This window comes from Myxocyprinus asiaticus, chromosome 3, assembly GCF_019703515.2.
Source record: "Myxocyprinus asiaticus isolate MX2 ecotype Aquarium Trade chromosome 3, UBuf_Myxa_2, whole genome shotgun sequence".
Lineage (NCBI taxonomy): Eukaryota > Metazoa > Chordata > Actinopteri > Cypriniformes > Catostomidae > Myxocyprinus > Myxocyprinus asiaticus.
The window spans coordinates 24608725-24629298 of NC_059346.1; the positions used below are offsets into that span (position 1 = coordinate 24608725).

Sequence of the window (20574 nt, forward strand, 5' to 3'; positions counted from 1 at the left end):
AGGCGTAATTACAGCCTCATAAATATGGCTTAACATTATTATTTCAAGGTAATGTAGAGCATCTAAATGAAGCAAAACAGGGGTGTGAATAAAACATAAAGACAAACAAAGAGCAATCAGTGTAAGTTACATAATATTCTGTGGATATATTGTCTAACCTGGTTCTGTCTTTGTTTTATTGAACCTGATTTCATGGCTTATGTTGCCATAACATTAAGTTTAAATAAAAAGATCGAACTGAGTTAGTGTTTTTGAAATGGATGCATAGATATCTCCTACACATTCACAACACTTTGTCCTCTGGCCTTATGAAAGTGCAGTGATTAATGGGATAGAGAAGTCGATGCAGGGTCTGTCAAAATGCCATTGAATTATGATCCAGAATTCCATTTCATAATGAACATTGGCACAGAAAGCACCTAAAGAATATAAGACCAGCATGACCCATTGCTGACGTACAGTACAGTAAAGTGGAGGTTACAATGAAATCTATTTAATGTCATACAGTTATTCAATAGTCCACAAATAAAATGTATGCCCTCTTAAAAAAACTCATCTCTGTGCCTATGTCACTGTGTCATTGTTTAAAATTAATATCTAAATGAAATAAGTTACCTTATTGTGAGCATGTTAAAAATTAACATCATTCTATTTATTGGCTTAAACATAAATGCAAGGTAGATTACCCTCTTCATAGGTGTGTATAAATTCACTCAGAGAAATAAGCCAAAATATTAGTTCTCACAGTATAGTCAAAGTAAAGAAAATGCTTAGTAAATATGTGTTTTGAGGGAGTTGGTAAAAAAGTGTTTCAAAGGAATATTCCAGGTTCAGTACAAGTTAAAACTCAATCGACAGCATTAGTGGTTAGAGGGGCAGTGGTGGCTCAGCGGTTAAGGCTCTGGGTTACTGATCAGAAGATCGGGGGTTCAAGCCCCAGCACTGCCAAGATGCCACTGTTGGGCCCTTGAGCAAGGCCCTTGACCCTATCTGCTCCAGGGGTGCCGTATCATGGCTGACCCTGCACTCTGACCCCAGCCTAGCTGGGATATGTGAAAAAGAAGAATTTCACTGTATATGTGCAAATGTATAATGTGTGATAAATAAAGAAAATTATTAATTATTATTAGTGGGATAATATTGATTACCACAAAAATTAATTTTGACTTGTCACTCCTTTTCTTTAAAAAAGCAAAAATCTGGGTTACAGTGAGTCACTTACAATGAAAGTGAATGGGGCCAATGTTGAAATATGGACTGTTTTAAAAGTATAGCCACAAAACACAAATGACATTCGCGTTAATGTGATTTTAGTGTGATAAAAACTTTTCTGTGTAAAGTTATAGCCAATTTTATAACTTTATTGCCACAACGATGTAATGTCAACAAACCCTAAAACCCTAAAACAACTGCATTAAACATTATTAATACATGTAATTAAACACAAGCACAAGTTTTAACAGAAGAATTAAAGTAAGTGCTTTTATAAAATTATAAGCTTCACATTTCTGCCAAAAAAAAAAAAAAAAAAAAAAAAAAAAATTGGCCCCATTCACTTCCAATGTAAGTGCCTCAATGTAACCTTAATTTTTGCTTCTTTTTTTTTTTTTTAAGAAAAGGAGGGACGACTCGTAATTATATTTGTGGTAATCAATGTTATGCCACAAATGTTGTCGATTGAGCTTAACTTGTATTGAACCCGGACTATTCCTATAAAAATAAAATTTCGGAAAAACTTAAAGATTTATTTGTATAATAACCTAATTTCCTGCACATTTCGAAACTGTCAACCGATTAGATTAGATTGTACAGACATTTGCATTACAGAGTTCGTAAAATAGGCTCGATTAATCAGACTGAGCCAATAAATAAAATCACTTAGTTCTATATTTATTTAACATCTTTGATTAGGCCCATAAACTAACACATTAACATGACGAGTAAGATTTAAACAGAATTCAATGGTTAATCAATAAACTATTCTTTAGAGTAGCCTACAAGGCAACGACTTGACTGCGTAAAAGGCAAATGTATAAAGCTCCAGTCGCCAAGATATGGAAGATGAAGCAATTTCACCTACCAGATTTAGAAAACAAAACCCATACTATATATCCAATCGAATGGAAGCACTGAGAAACGATGAGTATCTTTGTTCTAGTAGTAACACAAGTGTCGTGTGGAGTAGGAGCGCTGCGCTTGTCGCTATCCGCAGCTTTTGTGATGTAAATGTCATGCGCTACAACAGCGCGCGCGTTCACTCATTGACTTGTGCTAAAACACAAAACACGCAGCTGTCCTGCCCGACTGTCAACACATCACCATCCACAAGAAATATGAAGATGAAGCGAAGCAGTTAAGTGTCCGACATTCAGGGGATTAAATGGAGAAATATAGTTACTTCCTGTGGAACTCTGTGTATACTTCGGGGATGCTCAAAGACCAGAAGTTGCCTTTTATTTTGAGTTTATTTGTTTGTTTGTTTTTTAAATACGTACGTTACAAGCATGAAGTCTGTTCAAGACTGTAGAAGCCTCACTAACACAAACGTATTTGAAGTCGCATGGGTGGCACCGGCACGTTGTACAGCTGTCCTCACGTCGGCTGTCTCATGTTCTTGTCAAGCACAGATTGCGAGCAGGGGGCTGGCTGCGAAGCAGCCCAACTGGCTCCTTATTTGAGTTGGTATGAAATAAATTACTTTTAGCTAAGCGTAAAAAATATGTGCTTAAAAATGTATTACTTGTTTACCAGACACATAGTCTATGTGAGAAAATTCCAATAAAAAAATATAAAATTTCTGTAGCCTATAATTACAATGCCCCAATCCAGTGTATCTGTGTCTAGAACTTTATATGGTGCAAAGTAATTCCAAAGCAGACTGCGTTAAATAGCCCAACAGAGCAGGGGCAAGGCCAAGGTTTTAAAATGGAAGTTCAAACAAACCCTCATCATTATAATGGCACAATTTCCTGGTCCCACGTATAGCACAAATACAGACTGACGTGATTCTAAAGTGAACAGCCTGGAATAGCTCAAAAGTGTATTGCCAGGTCAAGGGATGTCCAAACAAACCCTTATCAAACCCTTTTCAAGCAAACACAAAGTGCTTACACAAGGTGTTACTTTTCCTTTTAAAAGTGCAAAAACCTTGGCATCTTAGCTGTGCCTGAAATGGCAAATATCTGATATAAATCCTGTATTTGAGCAGAGGCTTTATTTACCTTTAGGACTTCTTCTAAATTTAGAACCATGCGAACTCCAGTCTGATAATAGCTGGAACATTTGTCTGTTGGAGACATAATCCACTTGATCACTAAGTCTCTTGACTCTTAATTCGGAAATGCATTTTATTGATTTGCAGGCTGAATCTATAGATTAACTGTCCCTAGATTTCAAGGCAACCAGTTGAAAATAAAAATGAAAATGCCAAAGAAATGAACTTCTAGGTGTGGGTGAGAAACAGATTAATATTTAAGTCCTTTTTTAGTATAAATTCTCCTCCCTGTCCAGTTGGAGGCGATATGCATGAAGAATGCAAATTGGCAAAACAAAAGAAGAAGTATGTGTAAGTGAAAGAGTCACACATCTGGGATGGCATGAGGGTGAGTAAATGATGAGAGAATTTTCATTTTTGGGTGAACTATCTCTTTAATTACAGAGAGAGGTCAAAACATCACCCATACTAACACATGATGTGCCTTTGTTTCACAAAATGAATAAGTACCATTTCTATCATCAGATGTAGTTCTCCTTTAATTACTGAGAAGAAGATATTCTAAATTCCTTATATTCAGATATTGTAACCTAATCAACAGATCTGTAACAAACAACAAGGAAATGAGCTTTAGAGTAACCTTAAAAACCTAGATCAAATGCAAACTTTTCCCAAAAATGACCAGTTGCTTACCTTGTGTGAGTCTAGAAGGCTTGGTAACTGCTAGGCCATCTATTGAGCACTGATTTCCGCAGGGGTACAGTGTGATGGCTCCCCCCGCATTTTCAATGTAGCAGTGTTGAGCAGTGATACCGGGACCCTGAATATTAATGTCTGTGTTCCTATGACCGAGTGTAGTCTTCCCTGCAACATGTCATGTAGATTCAGGTTAATGACATTGATTATTGCAATAGTTAAAGCATTGAAAACTACATTTCCTATCATTCCTATAAAAGTGTCTGCAAATGCATCAATGTTAAACTGCATTGACTGGACAGTGGTTTTGGAAGAATGATTCTGAAACAATTCTGAAAAACTAGATCATAGACGTCATACTACTAACGATGTTTTGATAAGGCTCTTGGTCAAACTTTGAAAACATAGTCATCAAACTCTAACCATAAGCATAAAAAATAGTGTAATGTGCTAGTTTAAATAATTAGCATTCGAAAACAGTATTGGAACAATCACAATCATGCTGGTACTATTGCAGGTTTGTGTCCTTTTCTCTGACAATGCTCATTTCAAAGACTTGAAAGACTCTCCCCTCTTCCAATGACCGACCCTGTCTGAGTTATTTCATTCAAAGTGTCTAAGAAGCAGATGCGAGTAAAAAAGCCCTAACCCAAGTCTATTGTAATCGCAGACATGACAGAGACAGTGGTGAGAAGAAAGTGTCAGGGGCGGGTGTGTGCTGCACTTTAGATTGAATATTACCACAACTCATTCTATTAAAAAAGCTTTTTCAGTCAGTCATACACATGCTTTTAGACAAATGTGCATGCTCTCACTCAAGCACACTCAGTCACACAGTAAAGCAACAGGGGGTTGTGTCAAAGTCAGGTTGTAACCCCATAATTCTGTCCCCAGTTCTAAAGCCACTGCCAGTGTGAATGCATTTTACAAACAGCTGAATCAATCTGTGAGATAAGGACATACTTTGGATATTTGTTTATTTACTGTGTCCTTAAACTGCATTAAAGTAATAATTATCAGTGGTGAGACTATTTTACAACAGCAATCAATATAAAATAGATCCATCAAGTGAAGACAAAATGTGTTTAAAAATAGTTAAAAACTTCAAACAAATGATGTCCAGTTACAGGATCTAAAATATAAATATTCACTTATACATTCATAAAAAAAAGTTAACCTAAAACCTAACTGTGGCATGTGGGGACGTTGTCATGTGTCTGTCTGCGGGAGAGGGAAAGCGGTAAGGCTTGTCATCTGGGCTGTAATTACTCTAACACCTGTCTCTCATTATAGTGATGGCAGAGAGAGACCTGATAAGGCTCACCAGAGCGGCAGAAGGGAGAGAGAGAGTGGTCCAGAGCAACACAGACTGTCTGAGACGGAGAGAAAGCTATTTTAAGTTGGCCACCAAGAGCTGTTTTTGCTTTGTGTCTGTGAAGCTGAAGTGTGCAAATAAAACACTCAACTGTTTGCTGTCTCCTGACTCGAACTGATCACATCACAGTGGTGCCGAAAACCCAGCTTTGGATGATAATGCCTTGATGGAGTCCTCACCGCTGGGTGAAGTCTTCAAGACCCTCACCAGCATCCAGCAGAACCAGCATCAAGCCCTCATGGAGGTACACCTGGAGCAGGAACAGCACTTCCAAGTCCTGCTCCAGGCGCAAGCGGAGGACCGGCAGGTGCTCCGGAGCCTAATCGCCAGGGAGGGGGCCGGTGCTGCGACCTCTCCGGAACCTACCCCACCTGTGGCCCTGATGAAGATGGGGCCAAATGATGTTCCGGAGGCCTTCCTCGACCTCTTCGTGAGGACAGCAGAGGTATGGATGTGGCCTCCCAATCAGTGGGTGGCCCGCCTGTTGCCCTTACTCTCCGGGGAGGCGCAGCTAGCGGCACAGCAACTTCCCGCCCCCAGCCTCCTTGATTACAGCCACCTGAAAAAGGCCATCCAGCAACAGGTCGTCGGACCCCAGAGCAGAGTCGGCAGCTATTCAGGTCTCTGAGCTTCGGGGAGCACGGCCACCTGTTCCCTTTTGCACAGCAGCTCCGTGATGCCTGCTGGAAATGGTTGCTGGTGGGGGGAATCTGCAGCGCTGTGGAAGTCGTCAATCTGGTGGTACTGGAGCAGTTCATCTCCCAGCTTCCTCGAGGCATGTCCAAGTGGGTCCAGTGCCACCGCCCGGCGTCGCTGGAGGAGGGCGTCCAGCTGGCAGAGGACTACATGGCAGCGTTTCCAAGAGGCAGCGAAGCAGTGTTTTCTTCTCTCTCTCCTCTCTCTTCTCTCTCTCCACCCCCTGTGTCTCATGTTAATTCCCGCCTCACCCATCCACTAATTCTGGGAACCAATTGGCCTGGCTTTAAAAATGTATTGAGGGTAATGTGTGTGGATGGGTCCTGCAAAGTAGTGTCGCAGTGTGTGATGTGCAACGCTATGGCTGGAGAGACGGTGCGAGGGCCATGAATGTCAGTTGGTGAATCCACCGGCTGCCCCAAAAGCGCCATTGTGCCCTCTGCCGTTGATCGAGGTCCCCTTCGAGAGATGTGGCATTTAGAGTGGGCCATTAGAGCGGACTGCACGTGGCCATCACTTTGTATTAGTTCTGGTGGACTAAGCAACGCGATATCCGGAAGCAGTGCCTCTACGCAACATCTCAGCACATAGTGTTGCGGAGGCACTCTTCAGAATTATCTCCCGAGTGGGGATTCCAAAGGAAATCCTCACTGATCAAGGCACAACATTCATGTCACGTACACTACACAAACTGTACGAATTATTAGGCATTAAATCGATTCACACCTGCGTTTATCACCCGCAAACCGACGGGATGGTCAAATGATTTAATAAGACATTAAAAAACATGATTCGTAAGTTCGTACACAAAGACACAAGAATTGGGATAAGTGGCTCGAATCCCCTGCTGTTTGCAGTACGAGATGTCCTGCAAGCCTCCACAGGGTTTTCCCCATTTGAGCTACTGTATGGGTGTGGGCTGCACGGTGTGCTTGACGACATACGGGAAGCTTGGGAGGAAGGACCTTCCAATAGCAAAAAACAAATTCAATACGTTCTGGATCTTAGAGCAAAACTCCACACTTTGGGGCAGGTAACACAGGAGAATTTGCTCCAAGCACAAGAACATCAACACTGACTGTACAACAGGGGCAATCGACTACGGGAATTCGCACAGGGAGATAAAGTGCTTGTATTGCTGCCCACCTCAAGCTCCAAATTACTCGGCAAGTGGTAAGGACCCTTTGAGGTCACACGACGAGTCGGAGATCTCGATTATGAGGTTAGGCGAATGGATAGGAGAGGGGCATGTCAATTCACCTCAACCTCAACACCTCAACCTCCTCAAACCATGGAGGGAGGCGGTGCCTGTAGCCTTGGTGAAGGTAGTTCTGGAGAGGGTGGAGCTTGGGACAGAGGTATCTCCCAAATCAAGTTCATTCACCCCGGTCCCTTGCGGAGACCACCTCCCACTTTCACAGCTTACAGACATTGCCCGGTTGCAAGCGGAATTCACAGACGTGTTTTCACCCCTACCCAGTCGCACGAACCTCATAGAGCACCATATTGAGACCACCCCAGGGGTGGTGGTTCGTAGCCGGCCCTATCGTCTTCCTGAACACAAGAAAAAGATTGTTCAAGAAGAATTAGAGGCAATGCTTGAAATGGGCGTAATACAGGAGTCACACAGCGACTGGGCCAGCCCGGTAGTTCTGGTACTGAAGAGCGATGGCTTGGTCCGGTTCTGACTACTGGAAAGTGAACGCGGTGTTCAAATTTGACGCTTATCCAATGCCGCAAATTGACGAGTTACTCGATCGGTGGGCGTGGCTCAATTTTACTCAGTGCTGGACTTAACAAAGGTTACTGGCAGATCCCTTTAACTCCAATATCCCGAGAAAAGACAGCTTTTCCCACACTGTTCGGATTACACCAATTTGTGATGCTTCCGTTTGGTTTGTTCGGAGCCCTGGCCACGTTTCAGCACCTCATGGACCTTACTAAAAAGGGGGCTCCCAATCTGGTCCAGTGGAAAGAGTTGTGCCAACAGGCTTTCCTTAAGGTAAAGTCCGCACTTTGTGGGAGGCCGCTTTTACATGCTCCTGACATCTCTCTCCCCTTTATTTTGCAGACTGATGCATCTGACAGGGGGCTGGGCGCTGTGCTCTCGCAAGAGGTGGGAGGGGAGGAACGGCCAGTGCTATTTATTAGTCGCAAGCTCTCCTTCAGGGAAACAAAGTACAGTGGCATGCAAAAGTTTGGGCACCCCTGATGAAAATTTCTGTTGCTGTGATTTAATCCATTTAATTTAATTTAATCCATTCTTTCCTCTACCATTGAAATGTTCCCCTGTGCCACTGGCATCAACACAAGCCCAAAGCATGATCGATCCACTCCCGTGCTTAACAGCTGGAGAGGTGTTCTATTCTGCACCCTTTTTTCTCCAAACATACCTTTGCTCAAAAAAGTTATATTTTAACTTCATCAGTCCACAGGACTTGTTTCCAAAATGCATCAGGCTTGTTTAGATGTTCATTTGCAAACTTCTGACGCTGAAATTTGTGGTGAGGATGCAGGAAATGTTTTCTTCTCATATTTGTGCAGGTGTCGCTGCACAGTAGAACAGTGCACCACTACTCCAGAGTCTGCTGAATCTTTCTTAAGGTCTTTTGCAGTCAAACAGGGGTTTTGATTTGCCTTTCTAGCAATCCTACGAGGAGTTCTCTCAGAAAGTTTTCTTGGTCTTCCAGACCTCAACTTGAACTCCACCATTCCTGTTAACTGCCATTTCTTAATTGCATTATGAACTGAGGAAACGGCTACCTGAAAACGTTTTGCTATCTTCTTATAGCTTTCTCCTGCTTTGTGGGCATCAATTATTTTAATTTTCAGAGTGCTAGGCAGCCGCTTAGAGGAGCCCATGGCTGCTGATTGTTGGGACAAGATTTGAGGAGTCAGAGAATGTATAAAGCTTTGAAATTTGCATCACCTGTCCTTTCCAAATGATGATTGTGAACAAGCCATAGCCCTAACAAGTCTGAGACCTTGGTAAAAGTTATCTGAGAGCTCAAATCTCTTGGGGTGCCCAAACATTTGCATGGTGCTCCTTTCCTTTTTTTCACTCTAAAATTGTACAAAATAAATATAACACACTAATATTGCTTAAAATGTTGAAATGAATGTTTCATCTTTAACTTTATGCCTTTTGGAGATCAGTTCATCTTATACTCACTTAACTATTCAGAGCAACAGAAATTTTGACCAGGGGTGCCCAAACTTTTGCATGCCACTGTATAGTACCATTGAGAAGGAGTGTCTTGCGATTAAGTGGGCTGTTCTTACCCTCCGCTACTACCTGCTGGGGTGGGCCTTCTCCCTCTGTTCCAATCACGCTCCTCTGCAGTGGCTCCACCGCATGAAGGATACTAACGCACGGATCACCTGTTGGTATCTGGTTCTTCAGCCCTTTAAGTTCAAGGTGATCCGCAGACCAGGGTCACAGATGGTTGTGGTGGACTTTCTCTCCAGAAATGGGGGGTAGTAGGCAGGCTGGATGTTGCCCCAGCCTGAGTATGTGGAATGGGGGGGCGTGGTCATGTGTCTGTCTGCGGGAGAGGGAAAGCGGTAAGGCTCATCACCTGGGCTGTAATTACTCTAACACCTGTCTCTCATTATAGTGATGGAGGAGGGAGACCTGATAAGGCTCACCACAGCGGCAGAAGGGAGAGAGAGTGTGGCCCAGAGCAACACAGACTGTCTGAGATGGAAAGCTATTTTGAGTTGGCCACCAAGAGCCATTTTTGCTTTGTGTGTGTGAAGCTGAAGTGTGCAAATAAAACACTAAACCCTTCGCTGTCTTCTGACTCCTCCATTGCCTATGAACCGATCATATCACACTAACCTAAAATAAAAATACATGTACATGAACTACCCATATATACTGGAGTTAATTTAAAACATGAGCACATGACATCTTGTGTATTCAATCCCTCACATCAGATAAAATGTTTCACTAATGAATAGGGCACTACATCCACTGGGATTCATATTTGCTCTCATTCTTCATCAATGTCAGGGGAGGAGAAGTCCTCTATTTGTCATTCTTTATGAGATGGAGCACAGCGAAGCTATGAGGACAGAACAGTGAGGTTTTTCCTCTCTCATGAACTTCACCGCACAAATACACACACAAACACACACACACACACACAGAAATACTGATCTTAATTTGGAGTTCCCAAATTCTGCCGGGAGATCATATAATTAGGGACCAAGAATTTGGAATAAGCATTGCAACTAAACACAAATTATGCAACAAACCACATCCTAAGTCAAATAACTATCTGGATCTATTCTCGGGTACAGAGTAGACAGAATCTGGTGGGGATAATTCATAAAGGTGCATATTGTATTTAATAGACCTTATTAACAGTAGCGCCATCTTTGATTTCTGAGGGATAGATGTACAGTCTCTTCAATGGGTTGTACTATTGTTTAAAGTGTTTTTGGATAGTTCTGCTGACTAAACATTGAATAATATCTTTCCAAGAAATTTCAGTAGACGAAAAACTCCAGACAACATGAGTTGTGGAAAATTAGATGTGATCTATTAACCTTTTGATTGCTTAATACTGTGAATGTCCTTGAAAAGATGGTAAGTCTATCCCTCACAGCCTTGTTTTCATTCATGTCATAATTCAAAGATGGTGCTACTGTGAAAAATGTCTATTGCTTTACAGTAAGCTGATAGAACTCACCCTCCGGCAAGGGCAGTAGAGTTATAGCTGTACTCAGACGACCACTTCCCAAACTGACAAGATGGGGTAGTTCTGCCTGGACTTTGAGAGTCTTGCCTGTTTCAATCAGGTCCAGTGGTGTGCTCTGTGAATATATTAAGAGAATACAACAGTAAACCTACTATCTTCAGCAAGTGAAGTCCACAGAGTTGGAAAAAGCTCCAAGGACTTCACAAAAACAGTAATTTCCTGCCTTAGATCTTACTGTTTCAGATAGAACTGGATCAAGTCTAAACACAGACCAGACTTTACTACAGATCCTTGGTACAGTTCAGTCAAAAACAGTAAAACAAACAATTTACTTGCAACAGTTTTAATAATGACACCTATTTTACAACATCAGTCCTTCGATCACCATTAAAGTGACCTGGCTATACTCTTTTGGATGACTGCTCAAGGTTCATCCCAAAACAGGATTAGTCTAATTAAGTTAGGGCCATTGAGTACTGCAGGGATGGGCTAAAAGGCTAACTATGCCAAATTGGGCTAAGAGGCTAACAGGATTTAGCAGTTAGATGAAAGACAAGGGACCAGGCCGGTATATAACTAAAAGTGGAACATATTTGTTCTCAGCATGTCATAGCTGGAGGTTCTCAAGTGCGCATGAGGATTATTTCCTTGGTAAATCACGCTCTCATCTCTCTGAGAGGGATGAGGCATAACACTGCAGAGACTACGAATGTTGTAATTAATGTTTTAAAAAGGAAAATAACCGGTCAAAAGCTTATGCTATGTTTTGGTTGCTAGTCTCCCAGCATGGAATGCTGGTATGCTGGTGACCCTACCAGGCATTTAAACTAGCTTAACCAGCTTCATCAAAAAGACCATGCTGGTCAACCAGATTCACCAGCTAGGTGTTGCTTGTGAAAAGCATGGCTATCCTGGTTCACCAGCTAGACCAGCACCAAACCAGCACTACCAGCAGAAACAAGCCTAGACCAGCATGGGAATTGCATGCTGGTTAAGCTGGTCTTTTCAGCAGGGTTTTGTCTTTAAATGATGTTATAAATCATGCAGGCTAGAAAGCATTTTGGGAAACTGAATTAAAGAGGGAGCAACCAGTGGCTGATTATCAGTTGAGGAGTTGAGGGTTTGGAAATTGTGCATCAGACAGTTTTCCTCATCTGGGATATAAAACTATGCTTTCACAGGGACTTTTCCCAGTGGGCCGGTCGACTTGTCGACTGTCAAAAACAAATTTCTATACGAAATAACTGTACAAATATTTAAAGGGAGAAAACGTCCAACATCATCAGGCCAGCTAATTTATGTTGCAGTGGCAGATCCTGGCATAGAGGACATAAGAAAATGCCACCTTTCTCTTATCCATGGCAGTTGTATGGAATTAAACTTAACCCTAACAATGTATGAATTCTTTTTTAAAGCGATTAAATGTCAAAGTAGTTTGTTTTAGCTCATATCGTATTCTGTCATCTCCTGATATTAGGGCTATGAGGCTGTTCCACACTTTCCATTGTTCTCTGATATTTTTTCCAAACTGTTTTTTTTATTTTTTATTTTTTTACATAAACTCACTTCTATTTTGCAGTTGTTCATGTTTCTTTAGTTTGTTTAGTTTGCAGTGTTGTAGTTAGATTTACAAATGTTTTGTTGAATCACAAGTCACACAACTATATCAGTGAGGTTTTAAGAGGTACTGAATGTTTATGGGACCCTGAAATGTTTGTTTGGAAGAGTAAAGCTCACTGTTTGAGCAAGGTTAAATTTAGACAGACAGGCGGAACTGCCTGACCCTCTTTGTTCAACATGATGAGTATTAAGCCTATACTTAGGGAACAGTTCACCTATACTGTTCCACCTCCTTTGGATTTCTTCAGACTCCACTCTTATGTGATCAAATCTAGGTGATAAAAAAATTTGTTTTTCTTATCCATTTTACAATTTTGGATGCGGATCACTTTGGCTGTTGCTTTTATATACGAATATTGAAATGTATTATAACACCTTATACATGTGCATATGTAACTTTCTGACCCACCACATTCTTATATGAATCTCATGAAACCTGTCAAGAACTTGTCCAGGCCGTATTTCCCCCCAACCCTATTAATCTCCACCTTTGACCAGTACTGACCAGTAGGTGGCGATATGCACAAAAAATATGAATTGCCAAAAAACAAAGGAAGAAGAATGTGAAAGTGGAGATTTATGCTAAAAAAAGAATTAAATATTAATCTGCTTCTCATCCACACCTACCATATCTCTTCTGAAGACATAGATTTAGCCACTGGAGTCTTATGGATTACTTTTATGCTGATTTATGTGATTTTTGAAGATTCAAAGTTCTGGTCACCATTCACTTGCATTGTATGGACTAACAGAGCTTAACAGAACTATCCCATTAATGTATTAATTGTAATGCCTTTAATTTTACTACATAAATTATTATATTTCAGTATTTTTTAATTTATTTTTTTACATAATACTGTTAAAAAAATACTATATTTCAGAATCTAATGAGAATCAACACTGAGATAATGGGAATTACAAAAACAAGAAGTAAAAAATCAAGACACATTATGGTATGGAGAATATGTTGAATTATAATAATGTTACAATGCAAAAAATCTGGTCCTAAAACTGGTCTTCATTTTCTTTATCCAAAATATAATTTATTTTTTTATTTATTTATTTATTTATTTTTTGTGGAGATTTTGGGGTTAAATGTGACCTAGACATGTTTTTGTGAGATTTAACCTCTCAGGTTGTTCACTCACCTGTAGCACCTGATGAGTCTGGCGGCCATGTTCTGGAACATTGTGATTCAGCCTGTCCATGTCTATGGAGTTATTAATCACTTCATGACACTAATTAAATTCCTGCTGGAAATAAAAAGATAGAGAAAGATTTCTTAAATATCAGCTTGTCTCACTTTAAAGTTAATTTCATAAAAAGTGAGTGAGTTTCATATAATGAGTCATAATCACATTAAATGTTTGTTTTACGTATAAAAAACAAACAGATCATTATAATAAATATTTGTATCTGGCACAGTTCCAAGACTTAAAGCTTTTGCCTTTGATCTGCTTAATAGTGTACTATAAAACACACACAGGTACTTTCATTATTGTAGACAAAATACAGTGATGCAATGATCTAACACATGCATACTGTGATTAACCAACTGTCGTGAACAGACTGGAGTCTGCATCTTAGCAGAAATACACAGCATGAGTCAGTGTGACTCATCTCACACACAAACACACACAAACACACACTTCACAGAGAACAGATGCAGGTGATTATCTATGGTACAGACACATGCATACTAGCGTGAAGATTAAACCTTAGGTCAGTACACACTTCACAACAAATCAGTCATTTTGGAACATGCCTAACCTGAAATCCCCCTCTCTCCGTCATTCACCCCAAGTCTCCTCTATCTCTGACTCATACCAGTATCTCAGACAAAACACATTGGAAATCACAGAGAAACAGACACACTAGATAAACTGAGCATCAGGGTCTGTCTGGGTCAGGTTTGTCTACATTGTGGAGACCAAACATCCTTACAAGACTGAAATCAGCCCTATTGAGGAGACAAGCCAATGGTCGTCACAAGGAAAACAGCTTAATTAACATACTAAATAATGTCCTAACAAAAATTAAAAAGTACAAAAATGTTCAGTTGAGGTGAAGGGGTAGGGGATAGAACATATTTTTAGCTCAGTATAAAAACAATAGAAGTCAATGGAATATGTCCCCACCATGATAGAACAACAAGTTTGTGTGTGTGTCTGTGTATCTTGTCTGTATACACATTGTCCATAGAGTATAAACATTTAGCAGTCTCATATATCTGAACATCCTTTATTCACCCAGTATTTTTAGGTTCTGTTTGTTTTACCTCCGTTACCAATATATCACATGTATAACATACAACTTGCACTGAAAAACAAAATTCAAAAAGAGTGATAAACTGAGCCAGTACAGTATACCTTGTTCTTGTCTTCATTTGTCTGAGAGGACATCCTGAGTTATAGAGGTGTTTGAGAGGCAAAGCTGTGAGAGACTAACATGACCTTGATATTCCAGGTGGAGTCCCACTACCAATGCTAAAGAACTCCTCCCTCTACCGGCATGTCCATTCAGGGAAACTACTGGAATGAGAAGCTTTGCTTCTCCAAACAAGCAAAGACAGGATGGTTACTGTGCATGCATACTGATTAAGCAGAGATTATGGAAATGTATAACTGATGCTCTAGTAATGTATAAGGTCCAGTGTTTAACACATAGAGAAGAAAGAACAGAAAGCCTCTTTCACTATACTGACTATGGTCACTGGTCATGCCATCTCTCTCTCTCTCTCTCTCTCTCTCTCTCTCTCACACACACACACACACACACACACACACACACACACATACACAAAGGTGAAATAGTCTTGAGACAAATACACACATATAATGCAGGCACACACCTAAGTGTCAGAAATTAACCAATTTTTTTTTACATTTTTTTATTTGTTATTTTTTTATGTATTACATCTGATGTATACTATTCTAGGCCTAGGTAGTCTAATCATCCAGATGGATAATGTATTTTAATGAACTGAAAATTAAGTATTGACATTTTCTCAGTACATTTTTATACTGTTAGAAAAATCATCCTCCTTAAAAGGTAAAAATGCCCTAAAATTCAGCACCAGAGGGCAAATACTGACCCTTAATAAAGGCACAATTCTGACACTGACAGACATTATACCGCTATACAAACACGGTGAATAATTCACAAATAATATGAGAAATGTTTCATTTTAAATGTTTAAATATTTCGTATGGCTCAAAATTGTATTATGCTTCTATAGAAGTTTCTTCTTTAGTTGTCTGTTAAGGTTTTATTATGTATAAAACAGAAATAAAGTCAATCAGGAACACAGTTCTCAGCTTGTTTTGAATGTGTAGCTGACATAAAGAATACTTCATACAGTTAACACCCAAAACAAGTATTTTAATGTAAATTTTATTAAAAAATAAAATAAATAATAATAATAAAAAATTAAGTAAAAAAGAAAATTGCAATTACAATAATCAACAATTGTTATATATATATATATATATATATTTTTTTTTTTTTGTCATAATTATGGAGTCATATATCTCTTTATGAAATGTTACACACAAACATAGCTTGTACACAAATATACCCTTCAACAGGCAGGAGTAGGCCATGTCATGCTGGTAAGCAGACAAATAGCGAAGATATTAGCTTAACTACATTTCTGAGTAGCAAGACTATAGCTTGGCAAGTTTTTAAAATCAAGTAGGTTTTCAGTAGCTAAGCTATATTTTTGACTAGGTAACGGCGTAGCGTTGAGAAAAGCTACACTGCTACACAGGGCATTGTAGTAGCATGGTATTCTGGGCCCCCTGGCTGTATATTGCTCTGGGCCCCTTTCCTATTAAAAAAGAATGTTTATAATTTGTTGTGGGGAATCATTACCACCTTTTACCCCATTAGCTAAGGCCCTGCCGCTACATCATGCCTTGTACCCGGTGTTTACTATCGCCAGTTTTGAATCAAAGCTAAAGATGTCCGATCACAAATTAACCGCTCATCTGATCGGTTCTTTAAATGAATTGGACACACGTGATATGAAAGCAGTCTGAATCGGTTTGCGATTCAATCGGAATGACTCAGAAAGCTTGCGCGCACGCTGCTGAATCATTTGAGCGCGCTCTCATTTGCTAGTGAACTCACGGAGTATTTTATAACACGGCAAATAAAGATAACGCTGGTTCCAGATGATCTACAATCAATAGAAACCAAACCTGCAAATGCGTCCTATTGTTTGCCAGTGATGAAGACGCTCTTTATAAAGTTCAACACATCTGCAGCTTGTAAACGACTTCTGCAGGTAAATACATTTTCCAACCAAAAGAGTATTAAAACATGTATTAGCCTACATGAATACACTTAAAGAAGTACCATGGCATTACCATGTTTTTTGGATATGCACCATTACCTGGATGCACTGTGTTAATACAATGGTAATTCTATATCAAAGTACCATGGTATTACCATCTGATACCATCAGAAATCGCATTGTTATTGCCCAGATGTGCGCTCTCTCTCTCTCTCTCTCTCACACACACACACACACACACACACACACACACACACACACACACACACACACACACGCACACACACACAAACAAGAAATATGGCCTCTGATGATATATCCTGTAATTCTGTATCTAGCTGCTGTATTTCTGTATTGTATAGATGAATATATACAGGTGCATCTCAATAAATTAGAATGTCGTGGAAAAGTTCATTGATTTCAGTAATTCAACTCAAATTGTGAAACTCGTGTATTAAATAAATTCAGTGCACACAGACTGAAGTAGTTTAAGTCTTTGGTTCTTTTAATTGTGATGATTTTGGCTCACATTTAACAAAAACCCACCAATTCACTATCTCAAAAAATTAGAATATGGTGACATGCCAATCAGCTAATCAACTCAAAACACCTGCAAAGGTTTCCTGAGCCTTCAAAATGGTCTCTCAGTTTGGTTCACTAGGCTACACAATCATGGGGAAGACTGCTGATCTGACAGTTGTCCAGAAGACAATCATTGACACCCTTCACAAGGAGGGTAAGCCACAAACATTCATTGCCAAAGAAGCTGGCTGTTCACAGAGTGCTGTATCCAAGCATGTTAACAGAAAGTTGAGTGGAAGGAAAAAGTGTGGAAGAAAAAGATGCACAACCAACCGAGAGAACCGCAGCCTTATGATTGTCAAGCAAAATCGATTTAAGAATTTGGGTGAACTTCACAAGGAATGGACTGAGGCTGGGGTCAAGGCATCAAGAGCCACCACACACAGACATGTCAAGGAATTTGGCTACAGTTGTCGTATTCCTCTTGTCAAGCCACTCCTGAACCACAGACAACGTCAGAGGCGTCTTACCTGTGCTAAGGAGAAGAAGAACTGGACTGTTGCCCAGTGGTCCAAAGTCCTCTTTTCAGATGAGAGGAAGTTTTGTATTTCATTTGGAAACCAAGGTCCTAGAGTCTGGAGGAAGGGTGGATAAGCTCATAGCCCAAGTTGCTTGAAGTCCAGTGTTAAGTTTCCACAGTCTGTGATGATTTGGGGTGCAATGTCATCTGCTGGTGTTGGTCCATTGTGTTTTTTGAAAACCAAAGTCACTGCACCCGTTTACCAAGAAATTTTGGAGCACTTCAGGCTTCCTTCTGCTGACCAGCTTTTTAAAGATGCTGATTTCATTTTCCAGCAGGATTTGGCACCTGCCCACACTGCCAAAAGCACCAAAAGTTGGTTAAATGACCATGGTGTTGGTGTGATTGACTGGCCAGCAAACTCACCAGACCTGAACCCCATAGAGAATCTATGGGGTATTGTCAAGAGGAAAATGAGAAACAAGAGACCAAAAAATGCAGATGAGCTGAAGGCCACTGTCAAAGAAACCTGGGCTTCCATACCACCTCAGCAGTGCCACAAACTGATCACCTCCATGCCACGCCGAATTGAGGCAGTAATTAAAGCAAAAGGAGCCCCTACCAAGTATTGAGTACATATACAGTAAATGAACATACTTTCCAGAAGGCCAACAATTCACTAAAAATGTTTTTTTTTTATTGGTCTTATGATGTATTCTAATTTTTTGAGATAGTGAATTGGTGGGTTTTTGTTAAATGTGAGCCAAAATCATCACAATTAAAAGAACCAAAGACATAAACTACTTCAGTCTGTGTGCACTGAATTTATTTAATACATGAGTTTCACAATTTGAGTTGAATTACTGAAATAAATGAACTTTTCCACGACATTCTAATTTATTGAGATGCACCTGTAGATGAACAGTATACTGTATGTACGTAGAGTTTTTATACAGGAATGTGTTAATGAAATTACAGTATGTTTAAATGGGTATGGGTTTGTAGAGGTAGTAGTCTAAATCTGAAAAATAAAGTGAAAAATATTGATGTTTTCATATTGAACACATGATTGTAGAGGTGGTAAAATGTACAAATAATGACTTTAAATGTTGAACACATGGGTTTGTATAAGTAGCATGTCTAAATATGAATATACATGTTTTTTCTTTGTTTTTGTTTTTACGTGCACATACCGGTACATATTGCACCATACATGTATACTGTATTGTACTAAACTGTATATACTGTACCATGGCTTTGATAAACGTCATGTGAATACGTCTTTTAGGTGCTTTGTATATGACGGTATGCTCCATGCATCTGCGGTTTTAAAAAATATGAAGTAGCTTAGATGAAGCAAGCTACTTTTGGCATGTAGCTTGTAGTGTAACTTGCTACTTTCTCTGAAGTGTAGCTTTTAACTTAGCTTAACTAACTTTTCTTTTGAGTAGTTTGTAGCTTAGCTTGCTAAATTTTTGAGTAGCTTTCCCAACACTGCTGGTAAGTGGTGGGCCTTGCCTCTAAAACATGTCATTAAGTCTGCAGTTATGCCATAGTCCTGCCCTCTGCAGCAGAAAATAGACTCAACCAAATAGCACACACCACAAAGCTCCTCTTACAGGGGTTATAATCATACAGGCTATGCACACATACACATAAGCACACACACATACTGTATATAGACACATGTAGGCAGAATGTTAGAGTTAGAAGCAGAAGTGGGAAAACCACAGCAGGGAAAAAACAGCAAATATAACAGTATAGCTGAAAGTAGCATAAAGAATCAGTCTGTGAATCTGGAAAACAGTTACCAAAGACTGAATACTTAAAGGTCTGACCAATCTTAAAACACTTTTGTTACTTTTATTAAACCAGGCTGGTCCCATTGAGATTTAAAATCTTTTAGACCCAACCAAGACAGGTAGCAGTATAAACAGAAGCATTAAACACTTAATTAAATTAAAATAGACCTACATGCTCAACTAAGAATTTACATCCATGGACCTTAATGGATTCCAAATACTTTAATGGGGTTTGTAAACATGTTTTGCCCAAAAGCACCTGTTGTCTGGGACATTAAAACTGATAAACACACTGCAATATACACTGATATACTGCAACATACAGTACACTGACTTTAAATGGCTTCAGTCACTATAAAGTCAAGGCATTAGTAAATTCAACCAAACAAACACACCTATCAAAAAAAAAAAAAAAAAAAAAAAAAAAAACAATTAGAAATACTAGATAAATTAAACATGAATCACAAGCTCATAAGAAGTCACTAAAAGTCTAGCGTCCACTCACCATCATCTTAACCCAAGAAGGACACACTTTGTAGCTTTATACCCTGTTTACTGAGAGTCTTTGTGCTATGTCCGGAGTTTATGGCTTCGAGCTTTTAGCTGACCGTCTACAGTCCAGCTCTCTCTGTTTGTTTGTCTCTGCTCTTCACTCATGTCTCTTAGTGAATGCTCTGAAGTTCTGAAGGACAGAATTACATACTACCACCACAGCTGAGATAGAGGGAGAGAGAGAGAGAGAGAGGGAGGGAAATATAGAAAGAGAATAAAGTTCTAGTAGAGGATTCCACAGAAATTGGTCTCTGTCAGAATTTAGATGTCTGTCTGTAGTTTTCATATTCTAGCACCCATGAATAATCATCAAGTTTGTGTTTAAATTTAGAAAGCTAAAACAGCAGGGACATTTATCTGTGACATCATGCCATCTGTGAACTTGATTCACCTGTTTACTACAGATGTCCTTGGCTTGCTTGAGAAAAATATGCTAAATGTATTTGTGCAATCGGCTCACTGTACAGTTATAAAAATGCTGTATATACATGCTGTTCTTGTGTAGCTGGAGGATGGAAAAGACCTTGATATTCCAGGTGGAGTCCCCCTACTCACTTCCTGTCCTTCCCTCCTT

At 39.7% G+C, this 20574-nt stretch overlaps 1 protein-coding gene across 7 annotated transcripts in view; it reads right to left on the bottom strand.

Annotated features, from left to right (window-relative positions):
* The window catches only part of LOC127424821 (pleckstrin homology-like domain family B member 1), a 77702-nt gene extending 57587 nt beyond the window's left edge, over nt 1-20115 (bottom strand). For 4 of the 7 annotated variants that reach the window (XM_051670326.1, XM_051670316.1, XM_051670307.1 and 1 more), the window contains exons 1-5: nt 19954-20115; nt 14677-14856; nt 13456-13560; nt 10679-10802; nt 3908-4078 (exon numbers count right to left, since the gene is read on the bottom strand). In XM_051670326.1, coding sequence (XP_051526286.1) covers nt 3908-4078; nt 10679-10802; nt 13456-13515 — 355 coding nt within the window. In that variant the 5' untranslated portion in view covers nt 13516-13560; nt 14677-14856; nt 19954-20115. Of the gene's footprint in view, nt 1-3907; nt 4079-10678; nt 10803-13455; nt 13561-14077; nt 14222-14676; nt 14857-19953 lie in introns of those variants that run through there. The other 3 variants (XM_051670297.1, XM_051670281.1, XM_051670288.1) reach the window with 3 other exon arrangements.
* Nucleotides 20116-20574: the final 459 nt, after the last annotated feature.